This window comes from Leptodactylus fuscus, chromosome 10 (genome assembly GCF_031893055.1).
Source record: "Leptodactylus fuscus isolate aLepFus1 chromosome 10, aLepFus1.hap2, whole genome shotgun sequence".
NCBI lineage: Eukaryota > Metazoa > Chordata > Amphibia > Anura > Leptodactylidae > Leptodactylus > Leptodactylus fuscus.
The window spans coordinates 16,268,996-16,296,239 of NC_134274.1; the positions used below are offsets into that span (position 1 = coordinate 16,268,996).

General features: G+C 44.9%; 1 protein-coding gene across 1 annotated transcript; it reads left to right on the top strand.

Moving 5' to 3' along the window:
- The first annotated feature begins 1,432 nt into the window (after positions 1-1,432).
- OAT (ornithine aminotransferase) lies at positions 1,433-13,749 on the top strand. Its single transcript, XM_075257713.1, has 10 exons — positions 1,433-1,518; positions 8,542-8,770; positions 9,824-10,048; positions 10,265-10,360; positions 10,954-11,081; positions 11,575-11,697; positions 11,777-11,905; positions 12,067-12,180; positions 12,265-12,409; positions 13,231-13,749. Exons 2-10 carry the CDS (start codon positions 8,572-8,574, stop codon positions 13,389-13,391), a joined length of 1,320 nt encoding a protein of 439 aa, XP_075113814.1. The 5' UTR covers positions 1,433-1,518; positions 8,542-8,571; the 3' UTR covers positions 13,392-13,749.
- Positions 13,750-27,244: the final 13,495 nt, after the last annotated feature.

Sequence of the window (27,244 nt, forward strand, 5' to 3'; positions counted from 1 at the left end):
CTCTGCACCTCCCTCATGTTACGCACCTGACCCTGCATCTCCAACTGCTGAATGTAAGGCTACATTGTACACTCAGGTCCATTATTTATTTATTATGCTTACCTGTATAGCACCATCATATTCTGCAGCGCTTTACAGACATTGACAGTCACTGTCCCATATTGGGCTCACAATCTAAATTCCCTATCAGTATGTCTTTAATGTGTGGGAGGAAACCAGAGTACCTGGAGGAAACCCACGCAAACACAGGGAGAACATACAAACTCCTTGCAGATGTTGTCCTGGGCAGGATTTGAACCCAGGACTCCAGCGCTGCAAGGTTGCAGTGCTAACCACTGAGCCACTGTGGGTCCGTAAGAAAATATCAGAGATTATTATTGAGTCCACAAAATGGACAGGTATAGGATCGGTGCTGAGTTATGCCCTTGGGCTCACAGCCCGATGCACGATTATGATAATACATGTTCACGGGTATGCGGCCATAAGAAAATAATGGGTCAGGCTCGGTTCACACTAGCGCTGGACTCTCCATCACTTGGGTTTGGTGGGGAACTTGAGTGATAGAGAGCCCATTTGCTAAATCAGCGGTCCCCTGCAGACACCCTTTGACCTATAGACTATAATGGGCTTCGCCGAGTTTCCGCCATCTTTATACTGAAGCCGGTAAATAGAAAAGTCTTTCATGAGACTCTGACGCAGATGTGAGCCTATCCTTAGTGCGCACACTGACAAAGCACATGGTTGTGTGTATGGGGGCTATGTTTAGGCTGGGGACTAGGACTGTGATGACCCTTCTCAGAGAACCAAAGATCACTATGTTGCCTTGGAACTCCATCCACGTAAGAGGAGTCACGTTGCTTCCCCGACTGTGACTTCTCACAAACAATCCCAGCAGAATTCGATCTATGTGTTCCTAGAAGTCACAGTCGCAACGCCCGGGGGGTCAGGGGGGCACCATGTGTCTCCATTCATTTACATTAGTGACAGAAGTTGCAGGGTGACCTGATGATCCCTACTTGCCATAAAGCCCTGGCCTTAGTGGGACAGTTTTTTATTTTTTCCACCCTTGACAGGTTTTCAGCCTCTAAGTGTGAACAAGGACATATCTATTCAGTGGTAGCAAGCAGAGGTGTGCTAATTGTATGGGAGACAGCTGCTTATAACTAGGGCCGGGTCCTAGGCCGTACATGATATGGCTTATAGATGGGGGCGCTTTGTACGCACTATATACATATATACATTTCTGTATTACAGCACAGGCCGCGCAGTCACGTGGTGTCATGTACAGTAATAGAACGCCGAGCTCCGCACATTCCAACCGTGTCTCGGCCACACCCCCTGGCTGTCACACACGTGGGCGGGAGGAAGGAGATGGCCCGACGCGAGAACGCGATTGGTCGAGGTGCGAGTGATGCGACCAATCAGCTATGAGCCTACCGGCACGTCACGTGTCAGGCTTTATACATATTGAGGCCGGGAGGGGGCGCGGTCTCGCTCTCAGCTGGGTCATTGTAGCAGGTGGGTGACCCCGGATTCCCGGTGCAGGGATCGGGGGGGATTAAATGTCTTTTTATAGGGAGACCTGCTGGTCCTGAGGGGTCGGTGGTACTGAGGAGAGGGAGGGGCGAGTGATGCCCAGGATGCTGGCACGGTATTACGTCATCCTGCAGGGCAGGGGTACCAGTGCAGCTGGCAAGATGGTGTGATACTGGGGCATGATGGGATTACATATGCCTGCTGCAGGGCCTGGGCATTGTCACTGACTGATGGGGCTGTCTATGTGGCAGTGATGTCAGAGGCTGAGCTATAATCCTACAAGACTAGAGGTAGAGAAGTCCCCAAATATCCAGCAATGACCAAGTAATGCAAAATATACTAAATAACCCTATAGAGACCTAACCAGTCTCATGATTGCTCCATCCGGGGCATGCTGGGAGTTGTAGTTCATGGGGTAGCTATCTTGATTGACAATCCCATATATGCCACAAATCGTAAAGTCTAAAACCGATTCTTACCGTGACCCTATAGTGGCCTCTGGTTTATTATATGTCCATTGTGTAGTGTATATAAACCCTTCACATATGTGCAGTCAATTTACTAAATGCAAAAGTTACCGAATATCAGAAAATGGATTTCTATAGTTTATTTTTTGGTGTGATGTTTAATGGGATTAATTCTTTTAATGAAATGTAATTGTGTGTGTGTGTGTATGTGTGTGTGTGTGTATATATATATATATATATATATATATATATATATATATATATATATATATATATATATATATATATAATTTGCCTTATTGTATTATTCTTAAAGGGATTGTCCAGTTTCAGTAAATGTTTGTATAATGAAGATTTTACATATTTCCAATATACTTTGTCATCCATTCTTCCTGGTTTTCTAGATCTCTGCTTGCTGTCATTCGCTTACGTCTAGTGCTCGGTCTATGGTCATTCTTTTATCCACTAGACGTGAGACGAATGAATGACAGCAAGCAGAGATCTAGAAAACCATGATTGATACACAAAGTATATTGCAAACTGTATAACTTCTCATTCTGCAAACAATAACCTGTCCATATTTATCTGAAGTTGGACAACCCCTTTAAGTAATGTAGACTGTCCACAGATCCTGTACATGGCTTCAGTGCCTTCTGTAATGGTTGGCGGTATCAGGTCACCGCTCCTGTGCTGCAGAGGTCTTGGTTGCACTCTTGTGGCTCTGTGCCAGTCTATGGGCAGGGCCGCTGTTTCCTGGCTCTCCCTGTGTACTGTTGTGTAGTCATAACCGCATCTATTATTCATGTAGGTAAACTTGTAGCTTTTGCAGACCGGCAGGTGCGATCATGTTCCAGCACCTTCCTACTCTTAGTATAGGTCTATAATACCAGCGACTCTGCACTATATACAGATATCGAAGACTTAACTCAAACTTCTGTAATTGGTTAAAATGCTTTATAGGAAACTTTTCTGTCTTATAAACTTCAAGTTTTTGGATAATGGTGGTTTCTATTAGGGCTGTGTTCACACCTGCACACTTTGTTTGCTAAGTCGGTCCTTTGTTTTAAAAATCATAGGCCTCAGAAACGTTATTTCAAGGTTCTGGTCACAACATCAGGACAACTTGTGCTAAGCCAATGCCGCAAGCAAGAATGGGGCACTAGTCAAACTGGCTACTTTGGCTAAAGACTTTTATCTTGGCGTATTAGAACATCTGAGCAGTAGAGGTGCCCCAAGGGTGGAGTAAAGTTAGTGTGTTGTCTTTACTTTAGACCTTCTTCCAGTTCTATATGTGTAGACTACAACATTTTGGGGTGCAGCTCGAACTGTTCAATGTATAGAAATGGCAAGTAAACTGCAAGTAAACAACTTGTTTTTTTAGATGTGTTCTTGAAGAAGCTTCAGAGTCTTTGCCTTCTTTATGTATAGTGGTTTTATCCTTATGATGGTACAGTATAGAATATTTTGATGTTCCTTGTGATGTATATGTTTGTACTTTACAGTGTATTAAACTCTAGGGGTTATTAATTAGGTTGCAAAATTAGAAACAGCCAGCAGTCTTGGTTTCGAGTCAGAAGAAGCCTTAAATAGTTAAAGGATTGTCCGATATCCGTGTCATATTGGTGGTGGTCTGACACTGGATGCTTCTAGGATAAGGCTGGAAGCAGCTTTGCTCCTACTGAAGGGAATGGGGCAGAGTTTCTGTTCCGCAACATAGCTGTATACAGTGCACAGAGGCGGGAGCTGTATACAGTGCACAGAGGCGGGAGCTGTATACAGTGCACAGAGGCGGGAGCTGTATACAGTGCACAGAGGCGGGAGCTGTATACAGTGCACAGAGGCGGGAGCTGTATACAGTGCACAGAGGCGAGAGCTGTATACAGTGTACAGAGGCGGGAGCTGCCTACCACGTGGTTCTTGTTATTGGGACCACCTCTGAACCTGAGTGATGACGCAACAGAACTTGCCTGCTTGGAGATGATGCCAGCTGTCCTATTCACATGAATGGAGCTGTGATGTACATCCCTGGACGTTGGGTGGCAGTCGTGCCACTGAGTTAAAGGGACCACAGCTCCTTTGTTGTTATCTGTGTCGTTTCCCCAACCTAGACCTCCACTGATAATGATAAAGGAGTTTTCTGCTTTCTCTAAAACATTTGCTAGTAGGTTGGAAATGGTGTAAGTAAGGCAATGTTCACATCTGTATCGGAGCAGAAATCCAAGAAGAGAAAATTCTGCAAGCACAACTGTCTGGTGATGTCCGTTAGAGTAAAGACTCCCATTGGACGCGGTTATAGTCGGTGTGGTTCCTTGGGGTTCACTTCTGGCTGTCAATAGACCACTTTGACCTCATGGTCCTGTGACTGACCTGAAGAACTTGGCATAAAAAAAATGAACTGTCCTTTAATAGGTACTGAGTGGCAGTCCGGTCCCAGTGGGCATTGTGCTGTTGGATCAGTAAAAGGATTGCCAATCAGGACTCTAGGAAAGCTGGGTTACAGTTCCATAATGTGGTTTTATTCTTTACTGCTTAAAAACTGGTGGCAGATGGTTGCACAGTTGACAGCTTAAGAGAATTGTAGTTTCACAGCAGGTGGAGTGCAGACATTGACAACCCCCCCCTTCCCCCATCCAGAGAGCTGAACTTCTACAACCTCCAGCATTCCCCCATTTCTTGTTATGCAAGTTCCAAGAAGTATGAATTCTGGGAGTTGTAGTTTTACAACATGAAGTGCCACAGGCTGCATAGACTTGCTCTAAGTTTAGCAGTGAGATGTATATCAGGGTTTTAGACCCCTGGGTGCATGTCTGAGTCCTGGGGTATTTTGTTCAGCCTGACACTAACACCCATTGTGTGATCACTAAAATGTAATGCAGTTAAGCTTTAGACACTGGCACCTCTATATGCCAGCCTGGCATTTTCAGCAGCCAGCTGACATCTAATGTACCACGCCTGGCACGTACTCTTCTGGCTTGATGCCGTGAGAATTTTGGCATGAACTCAATGAACTCCAGGGGATTGTGACTTTTTTTTACTGGGAAGTTCAAGGTAGCGTGGCGTTGACTGGGTGTGTGCAGGTCTGTGCAGTGACTGGCTACTGTGTAGAGGAGTGTACGGAGGAGAGGACTGCAGCAGCCAATACTCAGCCGCAGGCTTCACACGTAGGCAACACCTGTTTCTCCTGTCAAACAGGGAGCCGGGTTTTGCAATCTGTAGTGCACATACGTAATGGAGAGCAAGGCAAATACTGAGAAGATAACGCTGTATAGGTCTAAGAAATGGAATAAGAGGGCAGTGCTATGGAAAATTGTAGGTTACTGTGGACCTGGTGACTGGACCGTATAGGCCATAAGCATAACTATAGGGGGTACAAACTGTGGGGCTCCTCTGACTCCTGATGTGCCACTTAGTATAATGGTGTAAGGTAGGGGCCCACATTACAGACTTTAGACTGTAGTCCAGGGGCTTAAAGTTATGCTTAAAGTTATTTGAGGACTCTTGGCTGGGACCATGATGCCACAAGGGGCCTGGCATCAATCAAATCTAATCTTTGGGCTTTGGCATATTTACCCCCATACTTCGAGTGTGCCAACACGCAAACATAATTTCTAGGTGCAAACATGGTGAAAGTGTTGCTCGAGTTCCTGTCCATGAGTGTATTTCATTGTAATTCTTCAATGTTGAAGTAACTAACTTTCAAACTGACTTAGAGGTCCTTTGGCAAATAGATATGTTTCCATATGGGCAACATATGGCACTCCAAGCCCGAAGTAGAAGTTGTATTGTGTACTTGGTAGTGTGCAACTTATCCAGCAGGTATGTTCGCTATCGATAATGGGCAGGGGTATGAAGCTAAAGCTTGGGGTACAGGAGATGTTAGTGAAGCCATTTAACCCCGTCAATGCTCCAGGTCACAAGGAATCTCAATTAACCAGTCCACTAATATATTATAACAGCTGTGTAACCCCCTTTTATTGAGGTACTTGGGTACTATTAGTTCCCAGCTCAATGTAGAATTTGCTGACGTGTAATGACAATGTGGTGGTTTCCTATAATCTATATTAGCTGTCTGTTGCTGTAGGCTCCTTCCTACCAAATGTCAGCTGTTGTTCATCATGGGGTTAATGTGGTGCATACACTAGATTCCCGGTGTGTGCGCTTGACTTGTATGACCTTACATAATGTTTACTAGGTGTGTCGTGGGTTGTGGTGGTTTTTATCCAATGAAATCTCGACCTACCAGCAGTGTACTTGTTGCTTGTGTTGTCCACCTGCCAAGGAATGGAAGCTTTGCAGTGTGGATCCGCTTCTGTATGTTACATAAAGATCTACATAAGACTCTCCCAAATATGTGCAAAACATGGTAGCACCAGCCTTCAAAGGAGACTTTTTTCACTCTTCCCTATACTTTGACGCGATAAAAGCTTCTGCATTATCCAAGTTGTCACCTACATGAGGCAGAATAGAAAGATTTGGGGTTTTCTGGCATCTGATATTGTAAGCTGGGCACGTCTGCCAGTGGAAATTTTTCAGAATTTGTTCCCACCCAGTCACTTCCTTGTAGATGAATAAGGAAGTCTCGGCTGCAGATTTTGGAGATCTCGCCTCGGCTGAAAGGTATTTAGTCCAAGAATGCAAACTTTTGCTTTTCTCAAGAGGATCTAATACTATAACATTATAGGGGTGGTAGTGGTGTGGCTGCTCCTCTTCATCCCTGTTATCTATAGTTCTGTAATGCTGTACATCTCATGGGGAAGAGGACCAGTCTTATTTGTGGGTGACGTGCCAAAGAGCCGTAGGAGCCAAGCTATATTGGGAAACTTCTAGTACGTGTCATTCTTTTAAAGAGGACCTGTCATGTCCTGAGCTTTGAGTCTTGTGTACCCATAGAATGGCAGAGCTATGTAGAATCTACCAATGTAACTTTTTCTGTAGCTTAGCCCATTCCAAAGATATCCATTGCATATGGTCAAGTGGGATTTCCTCCATTGCCTGGCATTGCCAGGCTGTAGAGAACCACCCACTAGACAGCAGGGCTCTGGAGTCTAAGTCAGGGCCAGTATTGGGGGGAGTCAGAATGTGTTTTTTTGTTTTTTTTGTGCAGCTAGCATACTAACCCATTATATTCTTATGGCCCCTATTATCATGGGGCTGCGAGCCTGGGGCAATACTCAGAACAGAGTCCCATTCCTGTCTGTTTTGTGGCACATTGATGGGTTCTTCAAGGCACAAAGGGTGCACAAATATCATACAAATGACGTCTGCTGTTTTACCAGGGATCCATCATGTTAGTGTCTATGTACCCGCAGGCAGGGGACATGGGTCCTCTATAGAGCTGTTCATTCTCAGTTTAGGAGTCCAGTGGATGGTCCCACTTGGTGATTTGCAAACTTTCCTGCATAACTCTTTACTCAGGGTTTTGGTTGCATCAAGGTTTGTAACCCAGGAACGGAGACTACACAATAAGGTGTAATGGAAAGACTTGCACCTGTCCTGTCTTTGGACCTACTTTGGTTTATAATCTTTGTTGCAAAACACATATAAGGAAAATGTTTGTTTTTTGTACCGTGTTAGCCAGTGGGTAGGAAATATATATTAAAAAAACAAAACTTGAGTCTTCGGTAGTTGATACCTTTTTTTAATGGCTAACTAATAATGATGGTAGATTACAACGTTTCGAAGCTCTTGGCTTCTTCCTCAGGTATATCTAAACTGTTCTTTAGATATACCTGAACATACATATACATGTTCTTTAGATACCTGAAGAAGAAGCCGAAAGCTTTGAAACGTTCTAATCTACCATCATTATTAGTTAGCCATTAAAAAAGGTATCAACTACTGACGACTATCAAGTTTTTTGGTTTTTTTATATTGCAAAACACAGATCATGTGAATAAGGTGTAAGTGTGCACAGCTATCAATCACTGCCGGAACCGCCCACTGGACTCCTAAGCCCAGAATGCACTGAGATTTAAGGGAATACATGACAAGTTATACTGAATATTTCCCACAACTATGGATCTGCTTTATAACATATCGGCAGGTCTAGAAAGTTCCCTATATTGCATTTGTCATGTTCTATGGACAATCCAGTCTTGAATGGTAAAATAACCGCTACCTCTGTGATATGACGTCTTGCTGGTTTATGTAATACATGAAGTGTGCCATACAACCAACCCTGCCAAATCTGCAAATCTAATCTCTGGAGGCAAATAATCCAGGTCAGATAATCCAGGCGTTGCTAAGATAGAAGAGCCATTGCAAAACCTCAAATTTTCATCACCCCTGAAAAAATCAATTTGTGCTGAATGAGCCAGAATGTTGACCCAGCAGGTTTTATCTGTGTTGGGTGTGTTTTCATGGTCACTTTTGCGCTTCGCTGGGAAGTGGCTATTTGGCATGGGAGTGCTGTGTGGAGGCTGGATTTACGTCGGTGCTTCTCACGGACATTTATAGGCTCCCACACTTGAGCGGAGCCTTCATTTTGCTGCACCTGCCCTTAGTGCACACTTCTGACTGTCTCCTTTCTCGATCACAGGACATCTAGTAACTCCTCGGATTTTCAACCATGTTCTCCAAGATTGTCCAGAGACGCACCCTAGGTGCCCTGTGCAGCAACCTCAGGGCTTCCATGAGCTCTGCAGGACCAGTCGCGACAGAGAGCCCCGTGGAGGAAGGCTTAAGCTCCGAATATGTGTTTGAAAGAGAATCAAAATATGGGGCTCACAACTACCATCCTCTACCTGTCGCCCTCGAGAGGGGAAAAGGTTTGTTACACTTTCAGTTGTTTTGTATTTCCCTTGCTTGTTCCATCAGTCTCTGTAACATATGCTCTTAATAGTTCTGCCAGAAGCTTTGCCTCTCCATGAGACTATACTGTCACATAGTTGCCATATGGTCACACGTGGAGCAACTTTTAGGGTATCAAGAGATTTTCTCACAATATATACTTCCTCAGGGTGGGACAGAAGTGCTTGTTTGCTCAAGGTTCATTGGTTCATCTGGTGAACAGGGACCTGCATGTTCCCCAGCGTCCCGTGAAAATGGAGCAGTGGTGTGCATGCCTGGCCTGGGCTCCATTCACTTTTATGGGACTTCAGGACTTCTAAGGCACTCTGGTCAACTTGTAAGTCCCCATTCTAGTGTAGAATGGGGTCTCGGCAGTCAGACTTCTGAGATCAGACACTTATTATCTGCAATGCTGTGAATAGCAATAAATGAACTGAGGGAAAATGCCCTTAATATATAGTAGCGGCTGTGTGTTTATCATATAGACAGACTAAGCGACTGCTATGGTGCCTGTAGGGGAAGGCACTGAACTCTTTCCTCCTTCCCATCATTGATGCACTGCATTTTTCTGCCACCAGTGCAAGATTTTTGCAAATTCCATTGAGTTCCATGGTAGCTGTTTAAGTCCTATGCACTGAACTCCCCCTAGTGGTGGCTGCAGATGGGAAGTTTTACTCCACAGTATGGGGGAGATTTATTGTATGTCCATATGGTGTTCAGCAGAAGCAGAGTGTTTTTTATTAAGTTAAGGATTTTTTTTTTAATGTACACTGCAGGTATTGTACCAGACTGTAGAGTCTCCCATAGGTACCAAAAATTTCCAGTACTGTTTGGGTCACTCACCGCACGGTTCCTCTATTATTTCTGTAAATGGTTGCATAAACTGACCAAGCCTGTTGTCAGACGACTTTTACCAACCAATGTTCCCATCTATAGACAGGGTCCAACTTGTATATAGACCCTTGAAGGCTATAAGGTGGGTTAGAAATTACACCTTCTGTATTTGACTAAACCCGTACCTTCATTTCCAGGTGTGTACGTCTGGGACGTAGAAGGCCGAAGATACTTTGACTTCTTGAGTGCCTACAGTGCGGTGAACCAGGGACATTGTCATCCTAAAATCCTCAGTGCCCTGAAGTCTCAGGCGGAGAAGCTGACTCTGACTTCCAGAGCTTTCTACAATGACGTCTTGGGAGAATACGAGGAGTACGTCACAAAGCTGTTCAACTACAACAAAGTGTTACCAATGAACACTGGTAAGAACGAGTGCTGGTCACTCTTGGTTTACAATATTGCTGTCTTTCTGTAGACTATACAATGGCTCATGTGTTGGGCTTGTAACTTTCTGGCAGTATTTTGTTGGGGTCATTACAATTAGAGGGTGTTCAGTCTCGCCCCAGTCTGTCGGCCTCCTAGTTTTCTCACTTTGCTGTAGCCTTCACTTTAACACTTTTGTAACTTTGTCTGTTTAGGAGTCGAAGGTGGAGAAACTGCCTGCAAGTTGGCAAGAAAATGGGCATACACTGTGAAGGGAGTACCAAAGTACAAGGCGCAGATTATCTTTGCAGGTAAATGTCACAAGGATTTGGTTACCCGCTGATCCATGCTATAGTGCTTATAGTACATTCCTAGAGAAGGGACAGAATGCTTTATGTAGTACATTGTATGGGAACATCTTGTAACGAAGGCTAGGTGTGTGCAAGATTGGATCTGATCAATCTGATCTGAGCAATATTCCCATATTGCATGATGGGGACAGTATTTCTTACAAGGGCATACATGAAATCTGCCAGAGTGGAAATACTATATAGAGGAAGGTTCACACCCTTGTAGATATCGGTGATGTGCATCGCTCCAGATTAGGTTGGGTTCACGTCTGTGCCGAGTCTGTTTGGAGACTCAATTTTTGGAGTGATGTTGAAAATTGCAGGCCCAAAAAGTGCTGCGCGTCCTACAGTTTCCGTTTTGAACGGATCTTCCTATAGTGTTGTCTGCTGACTACTGTTTGTGGTCCATGTGTCCGTTTCCCTAACGAAACGGAACAATGGACACACAGATGCAGATAGAAACATAATGCTCATGTACAGTATATACCTGTGTACAGTTTTGCTCCATTTCTGCACTAGTTTGTCTTCATCTATGAAATATTTCTCATCCATAGCTGGTAACTTCTGGGGCCGGACCATGTCTGCCATATCCAGCTCCACAGATCCTTCCAGCTATGAGGGTTTTGGACCATTTATGCCAGGATTTAAGATCATTCCTTACAACGACCTCCCAGCTCTTGAGGTAAGTGAAATTGTATTGTATCATATCGAGAGGTTCCTGGCAAGGACCTTGGCAGTGGAAATAATCTGTACTGTGGACTTCAGGGAACCTTTCTTACTTTGTAAACCGAGATGTTCAGCTGACTGCAGCCTTACCAGCAAGAACTGCAACTCCTATGTGATGGCCACCGATTAGACTGTAAAGTTCTTACTGCTATTTCCTTTGCTTCTTATAACCGGACATGGCTTTGGCGGTTGTCCAGGAAGTGGGTGACTCTCATTGCCTTGTAACTATTGTAGTCAGGAACAAAGCTCTTTGTTTCTATACACTAACATTAGTCTAGTGGTATACAATGGGGGGCTGCTTGGGGGAAGTGACCAAGGGAGACTTGTCTTATGGACAGTGATCACAGCCAGGTTACTGACTAGGAGGGGTTTATATACATGACTGACACTTGCCATTTGTTAAAGCTATCAATGGTGTTAAATGTTACCATATGTTATCATTTGTGTAGAGGGCACTTCAGGACCCCAATGTAGCTGCGTTCATGGTGGAACCAATCCAGGGTGAGGCCGGAGTCATTGTTCCTGATGAGGGCTACTTGACCGGAGTGAGGCAGCTGTGCTCGGCACACAATGTAGGTGATCCTGTATTACACACAGACTCCTCAGATGACTCTTCTGGATGTGGTGACTGATCTGTATCCTCTTCCATAGGTTCTGTTTATTGCTGATGAGGTGCAAACTGGATTGGCCAGAACTGGGAAGATGCTGGCGGTGGACCATGAGAACGTCCGCCCTGATCTGGTGATCCTAGGAAAAGCCCTTTCGGGAGGAGTTTATCCTGTAAGTATATATGGGACTATATAGATGTAGAGCCAGTGCCTGACTGTGATAATGAAGAATGCATTAATTTTGGAATACAGTTCTAAGGCTGGAGCCACATGGAACCACCATTGCTTGTCATGTAGGAAATGGCGTTGTATCATTGTATAACGTTTCCTCAGGTCTCTGCCGTACTTTGTGATGATGAAGTGATGCTGACCATTAAGCCGGGAGAACATGGGTCCACATATGGAGGCAATCCTCTGGCGTGCCGGGTAGCCATGGCTTCTCTGGAGGTATGTTATCAGTGTATGTTGGTCATTGTTGATGTAGGTGTCCATGTTGCTTAGGATGTCTTTCATGATGTCCGGTTTTTATAGGTTATTGAAGAGGAGCAATTGGCAGAAAATGCTAGAGTCATGGGGGAGTTATTGAGAGCAGAACTCATGAAGACCCCCTCCGATATTGTCACCGATGTGAGGGGAAAAGGATTGCTGAACGCCATTGTCATAAAGCAAACTAAAGGTAAGTTATTCTGCTGCATTATATATGGGCTATATTCACACACAATTGATACTACTGGTACCTGATGGACAACGTTGTCTTGTAATGGGGTCCGTTGGGTTTGTCACTTTGCCTTGCCATACACCCCCACCCAGTCTTTGTAAACTGGCCTCCAGCTAGGACATGTCAACCCCGCTATCATGGAGGCAGGGTCCCTTATCTGACTTAAGTGATGGTAAAAGCCAGGTTGGAAGGTTCTAGCTTAGAAAAGTGTTCGATATCTGAAAACTGAAGCCCCATGTAGACAAAAATCTGCCGTGATCTGTTCTGATGAATATGGAGGAGGTCCTATCCTGCTCCATGTCATCTAAACAGAACAAATCGATGGCACCCATAGAGGGAAGTAAATCACAGAATGCTCTCTGCTGTCACAGAAGAAACCACCAGGGGTCGCTCCTGAGCCTGTCTTCATCATTGATGTGTCTGGAAATTCTTTCCTGCATCTTTTCTCGGGATTTATGGGTCTTGGGAATACAGGCTGAATGCTACACAAGTAGCACCAAACAAGCCGCAGGATGTCACATATATTTAGCGTGTCAGGATACAAAGGACATCCTGTCCAAGGCCAAGATCATAGAATAGAACTGTATTGCTTTAGTTGCTATTGCTGTATTTAATTCTGACTTTCTTGGGGCAACAAATACATTTTCAATGCTGTATACAAGGACATTACACTGCAGTTTGCCTTCCATTACTGGGTTGTCTTCATTGTGTTCTAAAATGGGAATGATCTGAATCTTCAGAATGTCTCCATTACTTGACTTGTCCCTTTTCATCTTCAGACTGTGATGCTTGGAAGGTCTGCCTAAGGCTCCGCGATAACGGACTTCTGGCCAAGCCCACCCATGGCGATATTATCAGACTGGCACCGCCGCTAACAATCAACAAGGACGAGATCCAGGAGTGCACAGAAATCATCCATAAGACTCTCCTCTCTTTCTGAGCCATCTTCGAGTCGTCTTGTATTGCTTCGTACCGCTTTTCATGTGACCACTCAATTGTATACTCTAAGCTTATAGAGTGTTAGTAAACTTGGTCCAATGGACTCAGTGTGCCCTCTACTAGACTGGTAGTGACCCCTGTATGGTGACTGGCAAGGACTGGAGGGTTCCAGTTATGGACCAGTTTGCCATAGTGAGCTCATACAGCCCCTTTGTATTAAACATGTGCTTGTATTTAGTATGTTTCTTTATGTATTGTAGTATTTATAGTAATAAAAGTGAAAGTTATTTAATATTTCGGTTGTAGATGTTACATTATCGCTGCTTATAAAATGTGAATAAAACATGGCTTCTCTGTAATGTCTTGTCTGTTTATAACATGGTGTCCTAGACTGGGCTTCAATTGAATAATTGGTATATATGGCATATAAACGGGTTTTCTGTTTTGAGCAGGAGTTTGCATTGCCTCCAAATCATATGTGCTCCTCTGTCCGACGCTCACCACCTATCCAGGCTTTGGTTGTAGATGCTTACACATGCCTCCCGGCTGCTCCCTGCTTCACCATTTGGCCCCATTCTCTGCTCCTCCTGTCTTGGGAGAACTAGAAGTACTATGTAGCCTCCGGGAGCAGAGACAGAAGAGAATTGCAGGAGACCAGAGTGAGGTGAGTGGTTTGTAGGTGAGCCCTCTGCTAGTTATACTATACTGGAGGAACTTTTATAATAGAACACACTTTTATTGACCCCTACTTTACCAAAGTACTCTACAAATAAGACCTATGATGGAAAAGGGGGAACTTGCTGTAACGCCACCTTTTGGAGGGTAGCTTCCTACAGAACAGGGTTACTCCAGCTGCCTCCTGGCACTCATAAGTCTGGAGAACTGCTCTTGTCCATCTCGATGACTCCTATCTTGTAGCCTAGTAGCACTATCATGTTGGGAGGGTTGTTAGAAGGTCTTGTATCACACAAGGCTATATTAGACAGGGCAATTTGATGTCTGTCATGGCCCTAGGCACATAGAATTGCCCTGTCTAATAGTGCCGATGATTTTGGCAGGACTATATAAATCCTGGTGGAATAATTTTTCTAGCCAGGAGATGGCGTTGTGGTTGATTTCTGCGCTCCCAGGTCAGAGTCTGCCTAGGTCTGAATGTGTATCAACACCTTTTGTAGCCAATCTGTTCTTGTTCATACTGTACATATCCCTGTCTAATATCACCAATGGCCTTGGCCATCTTCCCAGTTTCTCTCTATACTGTCCCTGGCAGTCTTCATTAATCAGTCATTGATCTGTCTTTCACATTTGAGTCTGTAACTTTGACCTTTTAAGGAGCTGAAAGTGGAGAAATGGCTTACAAGTTGACAAGAAAATTGGCATATAATGTGTAGACGCCACTACTCTGTCCTCCTCCTCCTCCTTGACCTCTCCTCTGCCTTTGACACAGTTGACCACTCCCTCCTGTTAGAAATTCTCTCATCCCTTGGTATCTCAGACCTGGCCCATTCCTGGATCTCCTCATACCTCTCTGACCGCACATTCAGCGTCTCCCACTCGCACACCACCTCCTCACCTCGCCCTCTCTCTGTAGGTGTCTCACAAGGCTCTGTCCTAGGACCCCTCCTGTTCTCCATCTACACCCTTGGCATGGGCCAACTCATAGAATCTCAGTTTCCAGGACCATTGTTATGCCAATGACACCCAAATCTACATCTCTGGACCAGACAGTACCTCCCTGCTGGTTCCAGATTTATTTAGCGTCCATAGCCTCCTTCCTCTCCTCCCGCTTTCTTAAACTCAACATGGAGAAAACGGAGTTCATCATTTTCACCCCATCCCGTATGGCCCCTCCACCTGACCCATCTATCAAAGTTAATGGAACCCCACTTACCCCTGTCCCACAGGCCCGATGTCTTGGGGGTAACCCTGGATTCTGACCTATCCTTCAAGTCACACATTCAAACCCTCAACACCTCCTGCCGCCTCCAGCTCGAACATCCACCGAATCCGCTCCTTCCTCACCCCAGAAACTACCAAGATGCTTGTCCAGGCCCTCATAATCTCCCACCTAGACTACTGCAACACCCTTCTCCATGGACTCCCAGCTAACACCCTCACCCCCTTCCAGTCCACCTTAAACTGCGCTGCCCACTTAATCCACCTCTCCCCCGATCCTCATCGGCTGCTCCCCTCTGCCAGTCCCTCCACTGGCTACCTATAGCCCAGCGAATTGAGTTCAAGCTACTAACATTAACATACAAAGCCATCCACAACCTGTCCCCTCCATATATCTCTGACCTAATCTCCCGCTACCTGCCCACACGTAACCTCAGATCCTCCAATGACCGCCTACTCCGCTCCGCTCTCATCCGCTCCTCACACAACAGTCTCCAAGATTTCTCCCGTGCATCCCCCATACTCTGGAACTCCTTACCACGACACAAGACTGACTCCCACAATCACAGGATTCAAGAAGGCCCTGAAGACTCCCCTATTCAGGAAGGCCTACAACCTCCAATAACACTATCACCGCACCGCCATCTGTACAGTCTCCCCCTCTCCTTCTGTCTCTACCCCCTTCCCTCATAGATTGTAAGCCCCCGCGGACAGGGCCCTCTACCCCACTGTGCCAGTCAGTCATTGTTAGTATTATATCTACCTGTATATTCTGTGTACTGTATGTAAACCCCCAAATGTAAAGCACCATGGAATTAATGGTGCTATATAAATATACAATAATAATAATACTCAAGTAGAAGGCATGGATTTGTTTTTGCAGGTAAGAGACTCCATTATGGTCTTACCTTGCAAAAATAGACAAAAATTGGTTTACTACACAAATACCTGGTAGTGACAGCAAGAATCTTTACATATCCTGATAAATTGCCCTTTAAGTGTTGGGTGTAACCCCTGCACTTTTACCTCTCTGTTCCTGTTTCTGTCTTTAAGTATTAGTGTCTGCACCTGCTAAACGTCCTCCTGCCTGTCCATGTGTGTTGCTATGTATTAGTTTCTTTAGTCCCACTTTTGGCTGACACAAAGTTCACACTAGCATCCTTTTTTGTTGTTTGGGTCCATTGGGGGATTTGAATAATGTAAAGAGATGGACCCCATTGACTAAACTGAAACCAGCCGAGGAAAGTCTTCTTTTTCCCTTGCCGATTTTCAGCATGGAGACTGAGTCTCTACTCCAGCATAGATGTGTACATGGCCATAGCAATGTATTCGGTTTCTGCTCTTGGTTTGCCTAATCTGCCAGAGTTTGTCTGCTTTGTCTTTATGGAAGTCCTGTTGTCCTATCTTGTTACCTATTTTTGCCCCATGATTTCTGCATAATAACAGATACCTGTGGCTTATGGGCTTTTTGCAATACTTCTGATACCTGTGGCCTCTGGTTGTCTGCCACCTGTTCTATGTCCTGCCCTGGATTCCTGTTTTAAACCCAGCTTCCATCTTTAGTCTGTACTTTTCCTGTTTGTATTTTTTCTGTTCATCATTCCCTCTATGCCAAAACAAATTGCCTGCCAGGCTGTTTATTAAGACTGGGATACGATACACCACTCTTGATAAATTTACCAACTTGTGGTTTTATGCCCTGAGCCTAGAGATGCTTATTTATAGCACCGGTACTATCTTCCTATAGAACGGACAGAATTTTCTAATCCAATAGATCCTATGAGCACATTTTGCCTAAAGCTAGACATGCATAAGACTGACTCCAGTATTCCCATATTACATCATTTGGGCCAGTAGTTCTTAGTTATACACTAAGAAGATCTGCCACAATGGGAATGATTTTTATATATCGAGACTAGTTGACAAATCTCAGAGATCAGCAATGGACATTGCTCCAGGTTATTCTGCTCATGTATATGTATATACAGTCTTACCCTGGGCTATTTCTGCACTAGATTGTCTATGAAATATTTCTTATCCATAGCTGGTAACTTCTGCGGCCAGACCGTGTCTGCCATATCCAGCTCTACAGATCCTTCCTGCTGTATAATGTTCCTCTTTATATGGCCGCCACAAGTATAATGCCCTTCACAAGCTAGCCCCTACATTATAACACCCCCTGAACATGTCCTCATTGATGTATCCTCCACATTATAATCCTCCCTTGCAGTCGTGTTATAGGTCAATTGGATAGCTAGATGTTGGTTGGATTTTTCAGTCTATCATATTGGGAAGATGCTGGCGGTGGACCATGAAAACACCCGCGCCATAAGCACTGGCATCAGTATTGAGGTTACAGCTTCCATCTGGCCCATAAACTAAGGAGACTCACAGATTCCCCTAATCACACTATGGTTGATTAAACTCCTTAGCACCCGTAACCATCACTATCAAGAATTTAAAGTAGGGATGAGTTAGCAGGCCCTGGACAAAAGATTGCACCAGGGCTCACAAAACTTTAGCTACGCCACTGCCTTTAAGACGGGCAGCCTTAATAAACCTTCCCCTACATATCACGCCGTGCCCTACCAGTTAAACGTGTATAAACATAGCAGCACAGTAATGCATTATGGCAGGTCAGGTGCATTCAATGTTGTAGCTTCTACACACTAGAAATCTGGGTGCAGGTTTTGCATCTTGCACACTAGGCCTCGTGTTCCAAATCTCTAATCTAGATTATGGTGAGTTACAGCTGGGGGTGCACATTCTGCAGTCAGACCTTTACAGCTTGTCCTTTTCAGCCGCAGAGGACATGGAACTGTGGACTAGAAGCTCGCTGCTATGAGAGTTCATTTTAGGCTAGTAGAGTTAATCTCTTCCCTAGACATGACAATGTATTAGCGCAGCCCCAGTGGGCACCCTGTAAGATTAGCTGATCTGCTCTGACTATTTTAGCCTTGGAGCTGCATCAGTGGATGTTCTGCCTAATGAAGTTCGGGGACGGTCAACAATAGGCGGCTATGTACACAGCCGGGGGGCCTCCTGCACATAAATCAGCAGTGGGCGTTAAGAGGGAATTTTATTCTAAAGCTGCCTGTGTACTGTACTTGGAATATCCTTTCTAGCCCAGGGTTCTCAACTACCTGCGAATGTAAGGAGGTGGCGGAACAACAGTCATGTGACCCAGGGTCGGAACGAGCCTGGAAACCTATGCTTTGTACAAAATATTGCAACACTCCCTGGAGAACCCCTTTAAGTTTACAGTCCCGTGCAGTGTCCTGCAGCAAAAAAACGCAGCGTGTATTTTCCCACAGTGTGGGTATGGGTTTCTCTAGAATCCCATCCACTACACAGTGACTGTAAACGCTGCGTTTTTTTCTGCGGCGTATCCGCCATATGGGGCCCTGGCTCATCACACCTAAATAAATAATATTCCATTATGTAAATAATCTTATTTATTAAACTTGGTTAAATAACATTATTTAATAAAAATAAATATAAATTTCTGTCAATAAAATAAAAAAAATAATAATAGAAATATTAAATGTAGTGCAAAAAAAGCCATATGCGAAATTCTCACAATTGGAATTGAAAAAGCCCCGTACCGCAGGTTTATATGGTTTTTACGCCAGAAGTCTGGGGCAGACTCAACAATAAATCTGCCCCTATATACTCACTTGTCCATGGCCAGGGATCCAGCAGAGTCTTTGTTTGGGTCCTTTGTGTGGAGCTTTGCCGTTAAGTGTCAAGAACAGTGTAAATCTGGGTTGTGCAAAAATCTGCCATAAACCTTGTGTAAATATCCTAACAATCCTCCTTGTGTTGTGAAACCGCTTTTATGACGCTGTTATGTATAGCTGACCGGCTATAACCCCGATGGTTCATGTCACAGAAGCCTATAAACCCCATACACTGTATTATACGCTTAGTAGGTCCACGGTGAGTTTTCGTCTTGCATATCCTGTGTAATAAAGTGATTGCTCACACGTAGAAGAAAATCCTATTTGTGGGTGTCGCTCTGAATCTACGACAAATACGTACGTGAGCGAATTGATTCATCGGCACATAGAATAGAATGGGAAAATCAATGATTTCATTTTGCTTCCTGAAATTGAATGACAAACTCAATGTATTTTAATAGCGGGTGGATAGCAAGCTGGAGGAGCTGGAATGGGTTAGATAAATTTGCTCAGGTTAGCTGTAAGGGAATATTAAGGAGCGCCACCTAGTGGTTGATTGTACAATTGTGCATTGGCCTGTAAGTCACATATGATTGTGAAGTATTATAGTAAGTAGTTATGGAAAGAAATAAAGTATTGTAATATACATAGAGTGATGGACGAGCGTAGGATTTTATAGTGGAATACACTTGTATGACATCTGAGTGCCTTCAGTCACACTGCAGGGTTGTGTTGCGATGTCATGGAGCAGGATAGGATCTTCTGTAGAATTATTGGAACACAGCATCAAAGAGCCTTGGGCTGCAGACGTGGTCATGTGCATCAGGCCTAAGGGTGTATTCAGATGGTGCGGCTGGGTCCAGTACATATTTCACAGCAAGTATGGAGGAAATCTGGTGGCTTTGGCCTGCCGGATATGAAACCATACTACCATGCTACCCAACTTTCTAGAGCCCTTGTTTGGTTTGCAGTGGGTTCACAATGGCCTCCCCCTTACCTCCGTCTTATGGCGCCCGTGTAAGGCCTGGTTCCCATCCGCGTTTGGTATTCCGTTTGGGGACCCCCCCCAAAATGGAATACTGAGTGCATTAAAAAGGGGTGAGCACTGAAACCACACGGACCCCATAGACTATACTAGGTTGTGTGTTTTCCACACGGTGACCACACGAATCATGCGGCGAGAAAAGTGCTACTTGAAGTACTTTTCTCTCCACATGATTCATGCAGACACTGCGAGGAAAGCACATGGACCCCATTATAGTCTATGGCGTCCGTGTGGTTTCATTGCTGACCGCTTTTTAATGCATTTGGTATTCCATTCGAAGGATCCCCCATCAGACTTCCCTTGCGGAATACTAAATGCAGATGTGAACCGGGCCTAATACTGCTAAAGGAGCCCTAGTGCCTAACATTCAGACCTAGGCAGACTCTGACCTGGGAGCGCAGAAATCAACCACAACGCCATCTCCTGGCTGGAAAAATTATTCCTCCAGAGATAGCCCCCACGGACGCCTTTATCTACAATTTACTCCAACCTTCTACGAGACAAGGAAACAACACGCCCAACATTCATTCAGGCCCAGGAGATGTAAATACTCAAAATTTTTCTCCACATGGGCCCTGTGGTACTCCTTTTCCCAAGACCCTAACTGGTCACCCCTATGGGCCAAGACCCACCTACATCTATGCTAACATCTATCAGTGTATTTAATTTGTGTTCCGCCTCTTATAACATCATCTGATACTGTTTATTTCTAGAGATGAGCGAACACTAAAATGTTCGAGGTTCGAAATTCGATTCGAACAGCCGCTCACTGTTCGAGTGGGTTTCGAACCCCATTATAGTCTATGGGGAACATAAACTCGTTAAGGGGGAAACCCAAATTCGTGTCTGGAGGGTCACCAAGATCACTATGACACCACAGGAAATGATACCAACACCCTGGAATGACACTGGGACAGCAGGGGAAGCATGTCTGGGGGCATAAAAGTCACTTTATTTCATGGAAATCCCTGTCAGTTTGCGATTTTCGCAAGCTAACTTTTCCCCATAGAAATGCATTGGCCAGTGCTGATTGGCCAGAGTACGGAACTCGACCAATCAGCGCTGGCTCTGCTGGAGGAGGTGGAGTCTAAGATCGCTCCACACCAGTCTCCATTCAGGTCCGACCTTAGACTCCGCCTCCTCCGGCAGAGCCAGCGCTGATTGGCCGAAGGCTGGCCAATGCATTCCTATGCGAATGCAGAGACTTAGCAGTGCTGAGTCAGTTTTGCTCAACTACACATCTGATGCACACTCGGCACTGCTACATCAGATGTAGGAATCTGATGTAGCAGAGCCGAGGGTGCACTAGAACCCCTGTGCAAACTCAGTTCACGCTAATAGAATGCATTGGCCAGCGCTGATTGGCCAATGCATTCTATTAGCCAGATGAAGTAGAGCTGAATGTGTGTGCTAAGCACACACATTCAGCACTGCTTCATCACGCCAATACAATGCATTAGCCAGTGCTGATTGGCCAGAGTACGGAATTCGGCCAATCAGCGCTGGCCAATGCATTCTATTAGCCCGATGAAGTAGAGCTGAATGTGTGTGCTAAGCACACACATTCAGCACTGCTTCATCACGCCAATACAATGCATTAGCCAGTGCTGATTGGCCAGAGTACGGAATTCAGCCAATCAGCGCTGGCCAATGCATTCTATTAGCCCGATGAAGTAGAGCTGAATGTGTGTGCTAAGCACACACATTCAGCACTGCTTCATCACGCCAATACAATGCATTAGCCAGTGCTGATTGGCCAGAGTACGGAATTCAGCCAATCAGCGCTGGCCAATGCATTCTATTAGCCCGATGAAGTAGAGCTGAATGTGTGTGCTAAGCACACACATTCAGCACTGCTTCATCACGCCAATACAATGCATTAGCCAGTGCTGATTGGCCAGAGTACGGAATTCGGCCAATCAGCGCTGGCTCTGCTGGAGGAGGCGGAGTCTAAGGTCGGACCTGAATGGAGACTGGTGTGGAGCGATCTTAGACTCCGCCTCCTCCAGCAGAGCCAGCGCTGATTGGCCGAATTCCGTACTCTGGCCAATCAGCACTGGCTAATGCATTGTATTGGCGTGATGAAGCAGTGCTGAATGTGTGTGCTTAGCACACACATTCAGCTCTACTTCATCGGGCTAATAGAATGCATTGGCCAGCGCTGATTGGCCGAATTCCGTACTCTGGCCAATCAGCACTGGCTAATGCATTGTATTGGCGTGATGAAGCAGTGCTGAATGTGTGTGCTTAGCACACACATTCAGCTCTACTTCATCGGGCTAATAGAATGCATTGGCCAATCAGCGCTGGCCAATGCATTCTATTAGCGTGAACTGAGTTTGCACAGGGGTTCTAGTGCACCCTCGGCTCTGCTACATCAGATTGCTACATCTGATGTAGCAGTGCCGAGTGTGCATCAGATGTGTAGTTGAGCAAAACTGACTCAGCACTGCTAAGTCTCTGCATTCGCATAGGAATGCATTGGCCAGCCTTCGGCCAATCAGCGCTGGCTCTGCCGGAGGAGGCGGAGTCTAAGGTCGGACCTGAATGAAGACTGGTGTGGAGCGATCTTAGACTCCGCCTCCTCCAGCAGAGCCAGCGCTGATTGGTCGAGTTCCGTACTCTGGCCAATCAGCGCTGGCCAATGCATTCTATTAGCCCGATGAAGTAGAGCTGAATGTGTGTGTTTAGCACACACATTCAGCTCTACTTCATCAGGCTAATAGAATACATTGGCCAATCAGCGCTGGCCAATGCATTCTATTAGCTTGATGAAGCAGAGTGTGCACAAGGGTTCAAGCGCACCCTCGGCTCTGATGTAGCAGAGCTGAGGGTGCACAAGGGTTCAAGTGCACCCTCGGCTCTCCTACATCAGAGCCGAGGGTGCGCTTGAACCCTTGTGCAGCCTCGGCTCTGCTACATCAGAGCCGAGGGTGCGCTTGAACCCTTGTGCACACTCTGCTTCATCAAGCTAATAGAATGCATTGGCCAGCACTGATTGGCCAGAGTACGGAATTCGGCCAATCAGCGCTGGCCAATGCATCCCTATGGGAAAAAGTTTATCTCACAAAAATCACAATTACACACCCGATAGAGCCCCAAAAAGTTATTTTTAATAACATTCCCCCCTAAATAAAGGTTATCCCTAGCTATCCCTGCCTGTACAGCTATCCCTGTCTCATAGTCACAAAGTTCACATTCTCATATGACCCGGATTTGAAATCCACTATTCGTCTAAAATGGAGGTCACCTGATTTCGGCAGCCAATGACTTTTTCCAATTTTTTTCAATGCCCCCAGTGTCGTAGTTCCTGTCCCACCTCCCCTGCGCTGTTATTGGTGCAAAAAAGGCGCCAGGGAAGGTGGGAGGGGAATCGAATTTTGGCGCACTTTACCACGCGGTGTTCGATTCGATTCGAACATGGCGAACACCCTGATATCCGATCGAACATGTGTTCGATAGAACACTGTTCGCTCATCTCTATTTATTTCCTCATTATTCTGTTTAACCGACCATGTACTTTACTTAAGCTATGTTTATTGCCTTGTTCACATTAAACTGTTTACTTCGTTATGTTAAAACCAATAAAAACATATTGAAAGGAAAACAAGATACTCCACATATCATCAGTTTAAAGGTCTGAGAGAATAGTGCAATGTGAAAGTTTTTAGGTGAGGCTACACCTCCTGGAGTAATATACTGTATATCTCCTGCTTATAGAATGGCGTTGTAGCCGCTATAATATAATGTAACCGTTTATATTATACAGCCTATATATATATATGAGGATGAATACTGCAAGACCAGCATTGGAGGTAAGTATAAAGAAATTCTTCTTCATTTTCCTTCACCGTATTCGGCCGTGTGATTGTTGGGATTCCGTCATGGCTTGATTAGGAATGGGACGATATCTATATAGGAATAGAGATGAGCGAGTACTGTTCGGATCAGCCGATCCAAACAGCACGCTCGCATAGAAATGAATGGACGTAGCCGGCACGCGGGGGGTTAAGCGGCCGGCCGCCGTCAAAGCGGAAGTACCAGCAGCATCCATTCATTTCTATGGAGCGTGGTGTTCGGATCGGCTGATCTGAACAGTACTCGTTCATCTCTATATAGGACCCATCATATTAATCCAAAAATCCTATTTATTACAACGCTTCATTTGCAATGGGACAGCATGCAAAATATCTTAAATAAACACTAGTGTATAATAATTCAGGACACGGATCTACAGGCGCATCTTAATCCCCAGGTCTCAGCTGGCTATAGGAAAGCAAACACCACCGGTAATTGTTCAGTCCTTTCAGATGGTCTGTTTGGACTCGAACTGTGCAAAAATGTCCTGTTTTTTTTCATTCCCTTTTGGTATGTGCACTGCATATCAGATATGGCAACAATGCAAAAAATTTACTGACACATAGGGACAACAACACAAGGTCTATGATCACATAACAAGTGTGTTATCGCCGTCCTATGATGCACATGTGATTTATACTATGTGGATTAGACACGCTGCCAACTGAAAGGGACAACATTAAATTCAATCAAAATGTTTGGATTCAATGATAATCGATCCAAAGTAGTTTATAAAAGAATCTGGATCCATGTGATCCCGGCCCCTAGAAGTAACCAGCTATGCCAATGGAACACGCAGGGTGAGGGATAGAACGACCCAGGGATAGATTAGCTCCATATATTTCCTACAATGCCAATTTTCTGCAGAAATGCATATTGACACAGTGCACAGTCACCAGCAATAGATACGATTCCTGTGCACTGGTTGAATTGTGAGACTTGATCGGAGCTGTTCTTGCAATAGTCACTTGGTCTATGAATATAGTCAGTAAAGCTGCTTGCTGTCTGTGAATAATAGCCCATCTGTAACCACACAAGCAGCTGGAAGTACATACAAATACATAGACTTTTCCTACATGCTAAACTATGAGATTTGCTGAATCCTCAGTCTTTTGTACAAAGCAAACATGTCTGTGCTGACTATGAGGAGAATCAGCCCCTCCCTTCTATATTCACTGCGTGAGGAGAGAAAAGTAAAGCCCTCTACACTTAATGAGATAAACAAGATGGAATGGAAAGGATCTAAGGACGGACTTCCTTAGTAACAAAAAATTAAATATTAAATTATCTAGAAACTTAGTAGCAGGGACTTTGGAGAGGATTTTCAGGTAGCTGTATTTTTAATTAAAGTTTATTACATTTTGGCTCCAAAGTCACATGAGATGAAAAGAGACTGAGCTGTCTGCAAAGTTGTCATTTAAAACCACATGTTTTATACAGTTCTGTTTTTGTACACGTGAAACAACTCCTCTTTTAGGCTAATGCCCCACGGGACGTAATCGTAGTGCTAAAGTGCTGCGTAAAGAACCACGGCGTGAACGCATTGCGGTTCTTTCCGCAGCACTTTTAAGAGAATGTTCACGGAGTTTTCCTCTGCGGACTTTCTCTTAACATTATATCTACGGGAAAGCCGCCGGCGTTTCTGTAGATATAATTGACATACTATGATTTGCAAAGCCGCAACGGCTTTGCGAATCGCAGTGTGTCCACGCTGCGATCTTTTCCGTAAAGTGGGGAAGGGATTCGCATGAATCCCATCCACTTTGCCTGCACTGTACAATGCCGTGATTTTTCCCGCAGCATCTGCGCTGCGGGCAAATCGCGGCGTTTACGTCACGTGGGGCCTCAGCCTTAACCAGTAAAATATCAAGCTTTACTGAAGCCGCATGTGGTTTTTTCTGATGTGGTTTTAATTGCACCCAAGTACACAGTGAGAATACACCCTAGCTGATGGATTGGTCATATACATTAGATAAGATATACTTATCCCCCTCACAACTATATCTCTGAACCCCATCCCATACACATGCACACCTGGTTTGGGTGAGCATGCATGTTTTCTGAATAGTTGATCAGTATCAGTAGGTTTGGCGGACATTACTGTAATGTGTATGATCATCTTTAATGGAAGGGAGTTGTGAAATGCTGAATCCTCAGTGTTTTGCACACAGCAACAATTTGCAGACCTGTCTGCAATGGGCTCATATACTGCACGGGGGCCGTAGACATGAGAATGAATGTATATGTAATCTCTCTAAGCCCTTTGTTGCACTTTGCAAAACTTTCCATAAAAATTATGGATAAAAAATATATGTAGGAAGCAAAAGTAGGAAAACAACAGGTTAAACAAAAACTTTTTTTTTTTCTGCGATTTTGTGACATGACGTGATTAGGACTTACAAGCTTGTAATTGCATCCATGTGGAAATGCTTTGTAACAGAATCAGATAGGCAGCGTACTCTCTAAAACTCAGCCTGACCTCATGTGAGACATCATCATTCTGGAATCCTGAAACTGCTCAGTGGTTGTGAATGACTGCTGACAGCCACAGAAGTTACTACAGACCTACTCATTATGTGGTGGAGCTTCATCCAATGGCCGACATTGCCGCACACTCACTACAGAAATCCTCCGTCGCTGACAATGCTGGATATTCAGGAGGAGGAGTATGCAGTATATTTATAGGCTGTGGTCAAAGCTGCTGTCTAATATAGCATTCTACTAAGATTATTATTTTTAAAAAAGTAACGCAACAAGAATGAGTTTTTAGAATGAAACTTTCTCAGTGTGAATGTGATTATGATATATGTGAGTCCAATATTAGAGACGGAGATGTGACAAATGAACGTGCTCACATGGGGTATGAAGGTTAGTGCCACTGCAGCTTTAAACAGCTGATCTGCAGGGGTCCCGGGTGTCAGATCCCCACTCATCTTCAGTTGAAGAACTAGGCTAAGGATAGGTCATTAGTGCAAAACGTCCTGAAAAAGTCATTTAACCCCCTTCACCAACTTAGACCTCTAGATAATTGACAATGAAACCTTTACTACCAGTGGCGTAACTAGGAATGGCGGGGCCCCGTGGAGAACTTTTGACATGCCCCTTCCCCCCCCGACCGACACCGAAGACCTCGACCGACCCCCTCCTACGCATTTGTGCGCGTTCTATTATGCCCCTTAACACAGTATTATCCCCCATAGTGGCCCCTGCACACAGTATTATCCCCTATAGTGGCCCCTGCACACAGTATTATCCCCCATAGTGGCCCCTGCACACAGTATTATCCCCCATAGTGGCCCCTGCACACAGTATTATCCCCCATAGTGGCCCCTGCACACAGTATTATCCCCCATAGTGGCCCCTGCACACAGTATT

What these genes read in the sequence shown, in the direction of transcription:
- OAT (XM_075257713.1), top strand. Translation starts at nt 8,572, where the DNA reads ATGTTCTCCAAGATTGTCCAGAGACGCACCCTAGGTGCCCTGTGCAGC. An exon ending in CGCCCTCGAGAGGGGAAAAG is followed by an intron (nt 8,771 to 9,823) that starts GTTTGTTACACT and finishes CTTCATTTCCAG; the next exon opens with GTGTGTACGTCTGGGACGTA. An exon ending in AGTGTTACCAATGAACACTG is followed by an intron (nt 10,049 to 10,264) that starts GTAAGAACGAGT and finishes TTGTCTGTTTAG; the next exon opens with GAGTCGAAGGTGGAGAAACT.